This window comes from Rhododendron vialii, chromosome 1a (genome assembly GCF_030253575.1).
Source record: "Rhododendron vialii isolate Sample 1 chromosome 1a, ASM3025357v1".
NCBI lineage: Eukaryota > Viridiplantae > Streptophyta > Magnoliopsida > Ericales > Ericaceae > Rhododendron > Rhododendron vialii.
The window spans coordinates 47425123-47438401 of record NC_080557.1 but is presented as its reverse complement, the minus strand read 5'-3'; the positions used below and the strand labels follow the sequence as shown (position 1 = coordinate 47438401).

General features: G+C 38.3%; 2 protein-coding genes across 2 annotated transcripts; one reads left to right on the top strand and one right to left on the bottom strand.

Annotated features, from left to right (window-relative positions):
- The first annotated feature begins 1939 nt into the window (after positions 1-1939).
- Positions 1940-6462, top strand: LOC131306958 (sugar transporter ERD6-like 7). Its single transcript, XM_058333391.1, has 18 exons — positions 1940-2326; positions 2472-2534; positions 3075-3164; positions 3261-3320; positions 3446-3511; positions 3607-3672; positions 3861-3936; positions 4075-4139; positions 4236-4328; positions 4426-4506; positions 4610-4694; positions 4873-4916; positions 5007-5069; positions 5267-5326; positions 5397-5450; positions 5557-5616; positions 5695-5809; positions 6064-6462. The coding sequence occupies exons 1-18, from the start codon at positions 2135-2137 to the stop codon at positions 6177-6179; spliced, it is 1449 nt and encodes a 482-aa protein (XP_058189374.1). The 5' UTR covers positions 1940-2134; the 3' UTR covers positions 6180-6462.
- Positions 6463-9260: 2798 nt separating this feature from the next.
- On the bottom strand, positions 9261-12589 carry LOC131306904 (probable indole-3-acetic acid-amido synthetase GH3.6). Its single transcript, XM_058333333.1, has 4 exons — positions 11949-12589; positions 11545-11892; positions 11321-11428; positions 9261-10895 (listed from the first exon to the last, which is right to left on the bottom strand). The coding sequence occupies exons 2-4, from the start codon at positions 11841-11843 to the stop codon at positions 9557-9559; spliced, it is 1746 nt and encodes a 581-aa protein (XP_058189316.1). The 5' UTR covers positions 11844-11892; positions 11949-12589; the 3' UTR covers positions 9261-9556.
- Positions 12590-13279: the final 690 nt, after the last annotated feature.

Below are 13279 nucleotides of genomic sequence, written 5' to 3'. Positions count from 1 at the left end.
CCTAAATAGTGTTGGCATCTCACGAACTTGAAAAATACTTCTGGTTTCTTCGTCAGCAAAGGTATCTGGGATTTACTTTGCAAGAAGATATCTACACGACCCTTCGTGAAAAAGTTACTTATGGAAAAAAAAATAAAACTTGTACAAAAAAAAAAGTAGTAATGCAAGTAGTGCACTAATATTTAAGTATAATAGAGCACTTCTAAGGAGTTAATCAGTTGCCTCTCTTTATGTCTCTTCTCTCCTCTTGTATTCTCACCCTTTTGCTTTGGGCTACAAGGAGAAAAGGTGTTCAACCACCAATTCTCAGAAACAGGGTTTTATGTTGAAGAATGGTAGGTGGAAGCTTTAATTTTAGGTGGACTAAAAGATACTTGCACAGCACCACATGTATCACTCTTCCAAGTCCTACTCACATGGCCTCACTCCTTACTCTTTACTAGTATGATCTAAGGAATTCTAATAGAATTTTATATGCAAGTCTTTGGCCTATGTCCACATGTTTTGGTCCAGAGGAGGACATATAATTTAATAGGTGGATTGTTAATTAAGTTCAACTCATCTCCATGATTGAACAATACAAGACAGTAAAATCAAAATTCGATTTGTTCTCTGTCACTGTCAACTTCTGTAATCAATTCCATTAGCTCGGCACTCGGCTCGGGTTGTGCACGACACCCCTATTGTGCACCCTTGCACTACAAGGTCCTCAGTCCCGTAGTTGATAAGGTGCCTAGAATTCAAAATAGCTTGGGGACCATTTGCATTGTCCCTGATTTGCCTATATGTATATACAATAAACATCTCATTGAAAAGTTGCCATGCTATTATGTTCTTATAAGAATTTAGAAAGGAAGGGACACTATTGCATTGTCCTTTCCAGCATATTCCAGCTAGTTTTTTTTTTTTTTTCAATCTCAGATCTGAGAAATGTAGCATTAGATTTGCATAAACATGAGTCACGTGCATAACAAGTTGATGTTTATCACTAAGCTTGTGGTGTGGATGCAGTAAATGAGTCAAAGCATATTTTAAATGAATGTCCAAAGTTGGCTCTTGGATTTGTGCTGGACAAGAAAAGGAAAGGGAATGGTAGGAAAACATATGGAGTGAGTTCTTTTTCTGGTTGGATCAATGAGAAGAAAATGTCGGCATTGTCAAAAACCTCTTCTTTTCTTTTCTTTTTTGCTGAAGTATCTTATTTAAAGGAGCATTAAAGAGAATATAATTTCCACACACTTGCGTTTCCTTGACAAATCCAAGATTCAAACACAGCATGGAAATTGCAAAACTCAAATTTCGAAGATGGAGAATTACAGTGAGAGCCTTGAACGACAAGAGTATCGTAAAAAATTGTACAGCCAGTGGGAATCTTCCATCTTCCTCCAGCCACATCCACAAGTGGACCGGTGGTCTCCATCAACGCGGCTGTTAATTTTGGCGTGATCTTTGTTTAAATGGATGATCTTGTTTGTCAAAAAAAAAAAAAAAAGATTAAGGCCGCGTTCCGGAACGATAAATAAGTACTCATTTTTTAAGAAGGCAATTTCAAGCTCAAAAATCATGTGCTTATGCAAATAATTTTCCTATCACTATGGATCTTGTTTGATAGATCTCATTGAGATCTTTAATACGGTGCAAAAAAAATTGAAAAATTATTTTTCATTTATATTATTTTTGAGTTTGAAAAATGTGAAATAAGTATTTATTTTTTAAAAAGGTGTTCTGGAACGGGCCTAAGTTATTCTAGGTTCTCCTACTATGCTCCATGTGAAACTAGGAGCTTTGTCATATAATTTTCCCTCATAGTAAAGTTAAAAGGTTAACCTCTATTGATAAAAAATTCACTAGCTTAAAGAATTAAAAAACAAAAATGACACAATAAGACAGGCAAGGCAGACAAGATAAAATGGTTTAAGAATGTGTGTCAACTCACGAGATTTATACATGACATATAGCTAGCCTAGTTGGCCAAGTTGCTGGAAATCAGTTCATATCAGTTCAGATATTTGTCTAGAAGTTTTATTTCCCCCCTACATAATTCCTTAGTTTTTCTTTTCATAGGAGAAAAAAAAAAATCTTCTACCAGCAAACACATCCAGCCCAAACAAACAAGCAAACCAGATAGGAAAAGATGAATACCAAACAGGACGCGGAGCAAGGTGAGAACAGCTTCCAAGAGGAGGTAAGGGTGCCACTAATACAATACCGCAGGGATTTAGCTGATGAAGAAGATCAAAGAGACAAAAGCAGCAAAGGGCATCAATGGATGGTTTATCTCAGCACCTTTGTTGCAGTTTGTGGTTCTTATGCATTTGGAGCCTGTGTAAGTTCCAAACAATTTGATCAAACTTCATTTAATATTTCATTAAAGCTGAAAGGAATGGGAAAGAGACACTAGAATTATTATTATTATTATTTTTGGGTAGCAATTCTGATGGGTCACAGACTCACAATGTATTGGTTTTCAGGCAGGTTATTCATCACCAACTCAATCTGCAATTGAGGAAGATCTCAGTCTATCGCTATCAGAGGTTCGTAAATGACATTATTTGATTGGTATCTTAGACAACTACGGTAAACCTAGTAAGTTCATTAATGAATCCAGAAAGAGCAAAAGTAGTAATGGAAATTTAATAGTAGGCCAAAAAATCTTGAAAATCTGAGAAAGAATTTTGGGTATGGTATAAGAGACAACCACAGAAAAGAACCCCTCTGTGGAAAGATCAAGATTATTGCTGCAGAAGCATACAAGGATTGATTTAGCAATATTTCACGCATAGTTAAGAACAGTCCATAGTAGAAGCAATGTCCTAAATAATTCATATGTTTAATGATAGATGATAACATATTGACCAACCTGGTTTTAAAATTTTGAATAAAATTTGAAGTAGATGGACTGGAACATAGTGACTGGTGAGAAAGTATGTATACGTATTCCCAATGCACTTGTGATGGCAGATCCCCACATAGGTGGACATATTTAATTTCAGCTTTTTCAGTATATATCAATGCAAGTTTTGAAAATGTTCGAACTTCATCTTTTTGAACTCTCCTTACCTTTTTGTGTGCAGTATTCGTTGTTTGGCTCCATACTGACTTTCGGTGCAATGATTGGTGCAATTACGATTGGTCCCATTGCTGATTTCGTTGGTCGCAAATGGGTAAGCTGAAGGGGATTAACCATGAGAATCTCTAGGAGTTCCTCTTTATCTAAAAACACCAAAATTAACTGTTTTCTGAATATCCACCGTATGCAGGCAATGAGAATTTCAAGCGCTTTCTGTGTTGCCGGCTGGCTAGCCATTTACTTTGCTGAGGTGTGTACCATCTTAATTATGTTAACCATCCTATTCTCTACGAAGTAATTTGTGCCTTTCTCCCTAGTGTGAGTGTGTTAAGAGCGCAGACACTTGATAAATCTGTCTTCGTCTTATTACAAAAGGGTGCTTTAGCTTTGGACATTGGAAGACTAGCAACAGGATATGGAATGGGAGCCTTTTCCTACGTGGTACATTCTCTTTTGCCTTGTAGTAATCGATTCCGTGTGATTAGAAACAAGCAACTTACTTTTACACGCTTAACAACGCTGTTATGGATAACAAGGTACCAGTATTTATAGCCGAAATAGCACCCAAGAATCTGCGAGGAGGATTGACAACCCTAAATCAGGTAAAATTGCACCCATGATCACATTCACATTTATCAGTTCACTCTACTTAAATAGCACATGATAAGAGATAAATTAGAAGGATTTACGAGCTAACATTGTTTTTCTCATGACAGGTAGAACAAACACAAAATTTACAAGAATATACATACACGAAATCATATCTGACCTCTTCCTAATTATTCTACAGGTTATGATTTGTACTGGTGTGTCTGTTTCCTTCATAATTGGGACGGTGATCACATGGAGGGCTTTAGCGTTATCAGGTAATTCGATGATAAAACATGCCAACAAAAAAAGAAGAAGATTTAATTGCTACAAGAAAATTGCTAGAAACATGGTTAAACTAGAGAATATTTGTGAGAGAGTCAATATGAAGGGGCTGACATGTAAAGTGCTTGCAGGAATAATTCCCTGTGCAATTGTGCTATTGGGTCTCTTTCTCATCCCAGAGTCTCCCAGATGGTTGGTAAGAAATTGAAAAGCAAAAATGTTTCTCAAGTATTCTCGTTGTACTTGCATAGAGTGAGAGGTGTGAATTGGTGAGGGTTGAAAAACAATGCAGGCAAAGGTGGGAAAGGAGAAAGAATTTGAATCTGCATTACAGAAACTGCGGGGAAAGGATTTTGATATATCTCAGGAGGCAGCAGAGATCCAAGTTTGTACTTCTAAAATCCAAACTCCAGTCTTGAGTCTTGATTCGTAATGTGTTATAGAATTCGGACAATAACACAGATTGTGACATTACTTTACAGGATTATATAGACACTCTTCAACGGCTTCCAAAAGCCAAAGTGTTGGATTTGTTTCAAAGACGATACTTGCGCTCAGTCACTGTAATTTTATTTTCCTTTCTCCAACTTATTGAGAGGAATTCTCATTCTACAAAGCTTGATACCAAGATGTAATCTATTTTCTCTACTGTTTTCTCTTTACCAGATTGGAATTGGACTGATGGTCTGTCAACAACTGGGGGGAATCAATGGAATCTGCTTTTATGTCACCAGTATTTTTGAGGCAGCAGGTAAACAGACTTAAAGTATGGCAATTCTCATTTACCAGATAGATATGCAGGAAAAAAGGAAGAGGACCTCTGTTTCCCATATTTTATTTTCAAATTGAACTGCTAAGCTTAAAAGTCAAGTTTATGTGATTTCTACTTTGTAGCTTATAACTTAGACAGTAGCTATAAATTCATGCAGGATTTCCTTCCAACCTTGGAACGATAATCTATGCGTGTATTCAGGTTCCCAACTTTAAGTCCCTCAGTTTCATGGAGACCCAATTATTTCCACATAACATTGATTGACTGGTTTAAGTGGCATTTGTTTTGCAGGTGCCTATTACTGCACTTGGTGCACCCTTCATAGACAAAGTTGGAAGAAAACCACTCTTACTGGTAAACTAACCATAAAATACTATTAGCTTCTGTTAAAGCATCCAACTCAATACCAATTGGCAATGAGAGAGAGGCTGCCCAGGCTCATTTACTAGTTTTGGACTAGATAATTAACCGAAGTGGGACAAACTCCAACAGCTTCAACATGCTATTGGCATTATTCCTTGACTAAAACGTTTTGCATTTTATAATTCTAGGTTTCTGCATCGGGATTGGTCCTAGGTTGTATGCTGACAGCAATTTCATTCTATCTCAAGGTAATTGCCAATCAATAATTATGATAGACTATTTATGCAAGTTTTGGTCTATAATCCTTGTGTGGACCAGGTTCATGAACTAGCACTCGAGGCATCACCCATACTGGCTGTAACTGGCATACTGGTAATATTATCAACTTTATGATACCAAAATTTCTACCTATATCCATTACAATATTGTTTTTAACTTTTCCCCCTTCTAACTACTAAAAGTTGTATTTCTTGCTCAGGTATACATCGGATCATTTTCGATAGGAATGGGAGCAGTTCCGTGGGTTGTAATGTCTGAGGTACATAAAACTGCAGAAACATCAACGTGACGATGATTTGATGATTTCAACAAGCATAAGTTTTCTTTCCTTCTGTAGATATTTCCTATAAACATCAAAGGAGTAGCTGGAGGCCTAGCAACACTGGTGAATTGGTTCATTGCATGGCTAGTGTCCTACACTTATAACTATCTCATGTCCTGGAGCTCTTATGGTAAGAAAATTAGATAACGAGCAACATTATGTTTTGTGCAAAAATTAGAAGCAAAATAGTGCAATGATGCTCTAAAAGACCCTACTTAGTGCACAAAACTTTTGCTTAAAGCAGAGTCTGAAAGACTACTGTAGGCAACCTTTCCCACTTTTTTATCGATATCTTCCTCGTCATAATTATAGCAGCACAAGCTAAGGTTATTTTTGATGAATATTAAGAGCTGTAGATTTACCGCTTGATTATGTGGTTATCAGGTACATTCATCCTTTACAGTGCAATTAACGCACTGGCCATCGTGTTTATTGTTAAAGTGGTTCCTGAAACGAAAGGGAGAACTTTGGAAGAAATACAAGCTGCCATCAATGCTTAAGAAAACCAGAAGGGAGAGAAATTACTCTCAGAGAGGTACTAATTTGAAATTTTGAGTACTCCATTCAATTTTTCAAGGGAGAGAAAATGGTTAAAAGCCCCAAGGGTGTTGTTTGATTGATAGATGAATCTCAGATTTTCAGTATTGAAACAGTTTAGCGATCCCTGTGTCAAAGGCTAATGTTTCCGAAAGGGAATTGAATTGGTCAAGGTTCACTTTATGTCTCCAAGGACATTATGTCTATCTTAAATACTTCTCGCATAGGCATTTAGGCTTCCGTACATGGAAATCTTAAAGATGTTAAATGTTTTATATACATTTTTAGTCTTTTGTATATTTTTCAGGAAGATCGACTTTTTTCCCCGGTCTTCTCCCTGCACTAAGTCAGCTCATCAACAGAAGCTATTGGACGAAAGTCGGTTTACTAAGGAATTTTCATAGTCCAAATCCATGGCATCTCATATAACCTGTCACAAATTGGTAGTTATGTTCCAAACTAATGCTTCAAGAGAAACATGATCCCACTCATATACACATGCCTGCCCGTATGTGATTCAATAACAAAAAGCTAGATAGGATGGTAGTATGAGTTTTGACCAAGTCACCTTTTTAATTGATGAGCTAAATCCAGCCTAAATCGCTACTTATAATGGAGATCTATCTAAATTTCCAATAACACATGCTTGAAAGAACGTATAAATGTCTCGGATATTTTACCACTCGACCAACCTAGAACCTAGTTTCCTTTAGTAAAAAACTGTAAGTTCCAAAAGTAGTTGGTAATATGGACTCTGGAGACAACATTTTGAGGATGTGGTTGTTGACACAGTTGAAATATAGAATAGACGATGCTGATTTTCTTTCACGACTTTGAAATACCCTAATCAGTATCAAAGGCATGCCTAAATGTCAAGGGATTGCAAAACTCACCGTAGTTTTTTTTTTTTGGGTAAATAAAACTCACCGAAGTTGGTTTGCATTTTGCATGTCTATCCTTCTGTTTCTCCACAGAGAGGGCAAAAACCAAATGGCTAGAGTTGTGGGCGTGCCAGGATTGGATTGCAGTCCAAATTTGTATCAAGGCCTTGATGCCTCAAATCTGACTTTGTATTGAGCGGATTGTGTACGACCTAAGGGGTGAGGCCGTATGTGATTCGTGGTTTGCCTTGTTGGGATAAGGACTTAGAATTTCCGAACTGTTGTTAAAAAATGGGAAAAAGAAAAGGAAAGAGCTGAAAGATAAAGATAAAACAAATTTTATTAAACGGCTTAACAAAGTTTGGGTACAAAGAAATGAAAGACAAGATCTAGGCTGGATTAAATTGAACGGGAAAGTAAAATACTTTGCTAGAAAGTAAATGAAAGATTAAAATACTTTGCTAGAAAGTAAATGAAAGATAAATTTGGTAAGCGCTGGGCTTGATGGTGCTGGGACCTTTGCCAAGGCTTTCAATTCTAGCATTTACAGGTAGAAAGTTCCAGGTCTTGAGCTGCTTCTTCCTGCCCTTATGCATGGCTGCCAAGTGTCCTCCTGGTAAAGGACTAGGCTTGAGCTGCTTCTACCTCCTCTAATGAGTGATTGCCACATGTCCAAGCCTTGCTCTCCACTCCAAGAAATCGGTTGAAAGGCTTGAAAAACTCTCTTCCCTACATAAAGGCCTGCAAAAAGCAAAAGGAATTTCAGCTGTGCAGAATCCCCAGGCCTCTTGAGCTACTTGAATGCCTAGATAGCTATTGAAAAGATAGATTTTGGGCCCACCAAGGTCAAAGGCCGAAATTTTTCCAGGTTGTTCAATCATTACATTGTCTTTTGAGTCCCCCTTGATGGCCCACTTGCTATTTTTAGGTATTTCCATATATATATATATATATATATACATATACATTTATTTATGGAATAGAGAGATTTCGTGAGACTTGTGCCCTACCACTTGCTTTCTTTAAGCTTTCATACAGCAGACTTGGTTGAGCTACTTGTGGAGGTCAGGAAGCAGCTACATGAATGCCACATGTTCCGGACCTTACTTCATCTTGAAGGATAAAGGCTGTGGGCCTCGAGTTGCTCATGTAAGCATGACTAAGCATCTTCTGCAGGCATGTATATGGCTGCCAGTGTCCTTACGGCAAAGGCCTTGAGTTGCTTGACATTTCCTCCAATGGATGGTTGCCATCTACCCCAAGCCTTGCTTCATGTTGAAGGATGAAGGCTATCCAAGCTTTGAGTTGCTTGTGAGCAGCTTTCTTAGACCAGCTAATGAGAACCTTCTAAGCTTTCGAGCTGCTTGTGAGCAAGCATGACTAAGCAGCTTATAGCCTTCTTGACTTGGTCAGTTTCAGGCCTGAATAAATCCGAAAAACTGGGTCCAAACTTGAAAATGAATCTTGGCCTTACTGGGCTAAATAGGCTTGAAAAACTAGTCCGAGCTTTGATTAGTTGGGTTAAGGCCTGAAAATGGGTCCAGATCTGAAAATCAATTTGGGCCCTAACTAATTAGGCCATGCTCCAAATATTAATGCGGCCTAATCAATTTTCAAACTCCCTCCAGCCCTTCCAAACTCAATTCGGCCTAATTGTGGGCAACTTTAAATTCTACCAAAGGCCCAATTCAATCAAGGCCTAATTCTACCAAGCCCCAAAATAACATTTTGGGCCATAAATCCATTAACAAATTCTTTTTTAGAATTTGGCCAAAAATGGGCGTAAACACTTTCATATTTTTGTGATGAGGAACCTCCATGGCAGGGACACTTTGAACCCACCTTACGGGCTAAACCCAAGATACCTGCAACCACCCACAAGCTACACGGTATTGGATAATCCAAGGCATTACCAGCAGGAGTTGACACAAGACCTCCGGTTTTAGGATTGATCATAGTAACAACCTTAAACTGCTGGGCTACCCTAATAGTTAAGGATTTACATGTAGCTTACCTTATCGCCTCTGCTTTCTGAAAGTTATGGTTTAAATCCCCAGTTTGCAAGCAACCAAAGTAGCATTTTTCCGTTGCAATTTTTCAATAGACATTTGCTGACCAACAGAGACATTGTAAAGAACCAATTATCAAAGATATCAGTAAGGAAATACAAAACACCAATATGTTTCAATTTCATAAACTTCATGGGTGCAACAACTGAAACTAAATCCACGATACTTCATTATCTACACAATGAAAGCAGATATTATTGATCTCAAATGAGCAGAACACATATCAAGCTCTGTAGGATTTACATAGAAGTACGTTGTATAATAAACAAGGTTTGTCGTATACAAAAGAAGGTATGAAAGTGACTCACAAAATCACTTCTCATTTGACATGAACTGAACATTTTCACTGGGAGAAATCCAACAATTGGAGATCATCGTGACCCTCAAATCTTAACCATCAAATGAACCAGAGCATACAGTCACGACAGCGGAGACTTCCATCAAATCCACAATATTGCGACTCCTTATAATTCTGGGCTGTTTATATTGACTTGCCGGTGCTCCATTTTCAATAGCCATTTCCAAAATTTTAGCAAAGCTACCAGGTTTTACAATGTACAACAACATTGGACCAACTTCACCTCTTGCTCTCATTAGATTATACATAACTCCGAAGCCATCCTCAAGAGAGGAACAACACCTTTTAAGAACTAAAACCAGCTCCTGCCGCAAAAATATAGATGGGTCTCTCACTTCTACATAAACCTTCAATTGCCTCGGGTCCAACTCCAAGTCTAAGAAACAGGCAAACTCTGTTGTCTCTGTAATTGCTTCATTTTTCAGTACTTGATCAAAACTTTTCATGGCCGATATCAAGTTTCCTTCTGTCAAGATCTCACCAGAATTCTTAGGAGCTCTTGTCACAAACGAAACTTGTGGGGATGAACCATAGAAGCCAACAACTTCCACAATATCACCTAAACGGTATCGGTACAGTCCCCTATACGTAGTCACCACGACCTCATACATCTTGCCCACCTCAACACCAGAAACATCCACTGTTTCTTCACCACTAACACTCATCTTGTCATTATCAAATGGAATAAACTCGAAATAGGCAGCAGTTGGCAAGATAGTGTATCTGGTTAGCTCTGGAGGTTGCGAAATATCCAAGTTAATAGCAACACAACATTCTGAAGCAAAGTAGTCTCCGCCTAACACGGGTATCTCTCCTGCATAGTACTTGATTTGTAAATAACATTGCTCCATACTTCCAGTCGATACACATTTGATATAACGAACATTTGGCCATAACTTGCATAAAATGCCTCCCCAATTGTTTTCTTTGCAAATTGATCGAAACCTGTTTGCCAATTCTGGTTGAGGCCCGCAAAGAACCTCAGTAACAGAATTTATCATTGACACATCAGATATTCCCAAACTAGGACACCCGCATTCAAGATCCTGGCATAACTGCTCCCACTTAGATTCCAGAAGGCGAATTGCTCTAACTAAACCAGTAGCATACGGTGCTCTAATCCCATCAACTAGATTGGAATGCCTTAAACCACAAATAAGGTGGCAGTACATTTGTTGCTCAACATCTGAACCTAAAATAACTTCCTTTGGGCTGACTGACATGGAGAGAAAGTGGGACGGGTTAGACTTATTGCTGTGGAACGGGAATGCCGAGGCAGCCATAGCCCTATATCCACCTCTTGTGTCTGTTACGTTACCAGCGTACATGAACCATAGAAACTTATCGACCGAGGGTCTTGGAGGGAATAACCTAAGAGAAAAGTTGAGGAGATAGGAATTACACCACATACGAAATTTATCTATCAAAAATCTTCAATTTTTCGTTAATCATTGTAAATATGCAAAAATGTGGCAGATATAATAAGTTAGGCTGCGTTCTTATAAACTTAAAGTCTGAAACTCATTTCAGTATTTTTTACTTTTCGTAACTTTTTTTTTAGCTTTCGTCGTAATTTTTGGCATTAAATCGGAAAAGTATAAGACTGACACTTAACAAATAAGACAACTGTTTTTAATAAACTTTTTTTTTACTTTCGGTTATAATTTTATACTTTTTAGACGAGACGGATGATTAATCCAAAAAACATCACATGAATCTAACAAAAATTCAGAAAAAACGAACAAAACACACAAAACAAAAAAATACAGTAATTAAGTTTACAAGAATGAGGTTACCGCCGAAGAATCGCAGCACTGCCCTGGTGTGCCAAAAATGAGATGGCTTTGGATGGAACTGAATCAAAGTAAGGGATCAATTTTGGCTTCATGGAACTTGTCCCTGAACTGCGAAACAGCACAAAGTAAACGTTCAAGAAACCTAGTAAAATCGTAGCCTTCAATTTAGTAGTCCAATTGAATTGTTTCTCTCTCATTCCAATTCAAGTGTGAATGAGAAGTACCTGTAGAAGAAACAGACCAAGGGGTCAACAGAGAGGTAACGTTGACCATGATCGTCATCAAGAGCGCCGCCATCGGCTAACCGAGAGATGTGATCGGCGTAGTGATCGTAGCAAGACAGGGGAACGGCGCGGCGGAAAGTAGAGGCGTCGACGGGCGCAGGACAGCTCCGTAGGTGGGGGTGGAGATAACCTACGCCGGCGTTGCGCTCGAGGATGGCACGGAGGGTCTCCAGCTGGTGGCGCGCCGCGTCCTTGGTGGTTTCCTCGATTTTCGCGATGACATCGTCGTCGTCCGCCATCGCCGTCGTCTCGCGGAAGCCAACCCAACGGGGGTGGAATTTTAGCCGGTGGGACTAGAGAAAATTTGAACCTAACCGGCTAAAACCCAGTTCTTCATAAATTTCCGGGAAAATAACCAAAATCACCCCGAGGCTTTTGCAAATTATAGATTGTGTCTTCACGTTTAAAAAAATTACAAATTACCCTTGTCACTTGAAAATGGTACTTAACCTGTCGTGATGTAGCCACTAAGAAATTCGACCAAATATGTCTAACGTCGTCAAATTCTAGATACAATGGACCACACTGTCACTTGGTAGCCTGTAAAAGGTTGTAGAGGCGTGAAATAGCCTTTCACAGAAAAAAATAAATAATTTTGGTGGTAATTTACCCCCTCTTTTATATGGCATGTTTTTTTCTTTTGGCTATTGGAAAATTTGGAATGATCAGTTATGTGCTCTGTTGAGTTGAAGTGCATCGGTGGGGTAGAGGTAGGAAATGTCAAATATGGTTTTGGTTATTAGCCTTTTACTTTACAAGCCCGCCAAGCTAACTCAACTTTTGTTTATACATAGATTAATTTTAATACTTTATACACCAATATGAAAGTATAGATTAACTACTTTGTCCCAAAAAATTTATCGGTCCGCGAAATAAGAACTTTAAGAACAATACATTTTCTTTACAAAAAAATACTGTAATATTGAATGCATTATTTTAAATCCTTGTTATGATCGGGCAAACGCTATGGGTGGTATTTATAATGTGACCTTTGATTTTATGTCAAATGCTTACAAACTTTTAACAAAACACAATTATGAACAGTTTTTGTTTCTAAGTTTTTGAATTAGTAGTATAAATATGGGCCTAACGGGGCAGGTAAAATTTTACTATACTAATTTATATATTATAAATATGCTCCACTTCTCAAACGAATTGGGTCGTTAAGCACCACGTAATCAATTGTTTTACACCACAACCTGAATTCAAACTATAAACACTAATTGTACGTTGAGAAGCCATCCCACTTCCTTAAACATTTTTACGTACTTTTTGTATACGCCTCCGGCTCCCCTCCCGTAATGCAATCTCATTTTTGTTTATGCAACAGTGAGATAAAAAAAAAAACGTGATCTTGATTTGTTCTGTTTCTCACCTTTACGCAGAGCTGTTCTAATTCTTACCTTGATTGTGGCGTGAATGTAGTATATTTGTTTCTTCCGAAAAAGTAAAAATTGGCCTAGGAACAGCGAGTAGTGCAGTTCTAGGCCTGATGCGGGCGTGCCAGGGCAGGATTACTGCCCAAATTCGTATCAAGGCCTGGAAGCCTCAATCTGACTTCTAACTGGACGAAAGTGCACGGCCTAAGGGTGGAGACTGTGAGGAGGTTCGTGGTTTGCCTTTGCGGGCTAAGGACTTAAAATTTCCTAATCGTGTGAAAAATGGACAGAAAGGT

What these genes read in the sequence shown, in the direction of transcription:
- LOC131306958 (XM_058333391.1), top strand. Translation starts at nt 2,135, where the DNA reads ATGAATACCAAACAGGACGCGGAGCAAGGTGAGAACAGCTTCCAAGAG. An exon ending in ATTTCGTTGGTCGCAAATGG is followed by an intron (nt 3,165 to 3,260) that starts GTAAGCTGAAGG and finishes CACCGTATGCAG; the next exon opens with GCAATGAGAATTTCAAGCGC. An exon ending in CAGAGTCTCCCAGATGGTTG is followed by an intron (nt 4,140 to 4,235) that starts GTAAGAAATTGA and finishes AAAACAATGCAG; the next exon opens with GCAAAGGTGGGAAAGGAGAA.
- LOC131306904 (XM_058333333.1), bottom strand. Translation starts at nt 11,843, where the DNA reads ATGGCGGACGACGACGATGTCATCGCGAAAATCGAGGAAACCACCAAG. An exon ending in TTGGTCTGTTTCTTCTACAG is followed by an intron (nt 11,429 to 11,544) that starts GTACTTCTCATT and finishes GCTGTTTCGCAG; the next exon opens with TTCAGGGACAAGTTCCATGA. An exon ending in AGTGCTGCGATTCTTCGGCG is followed by an intron (nt 10,896 to 11,320) that starts GTAACCTCATTC and finishes CTTTTCTCTTAG; the next exon opens with GTTATTCCCTCCAAGACCCT.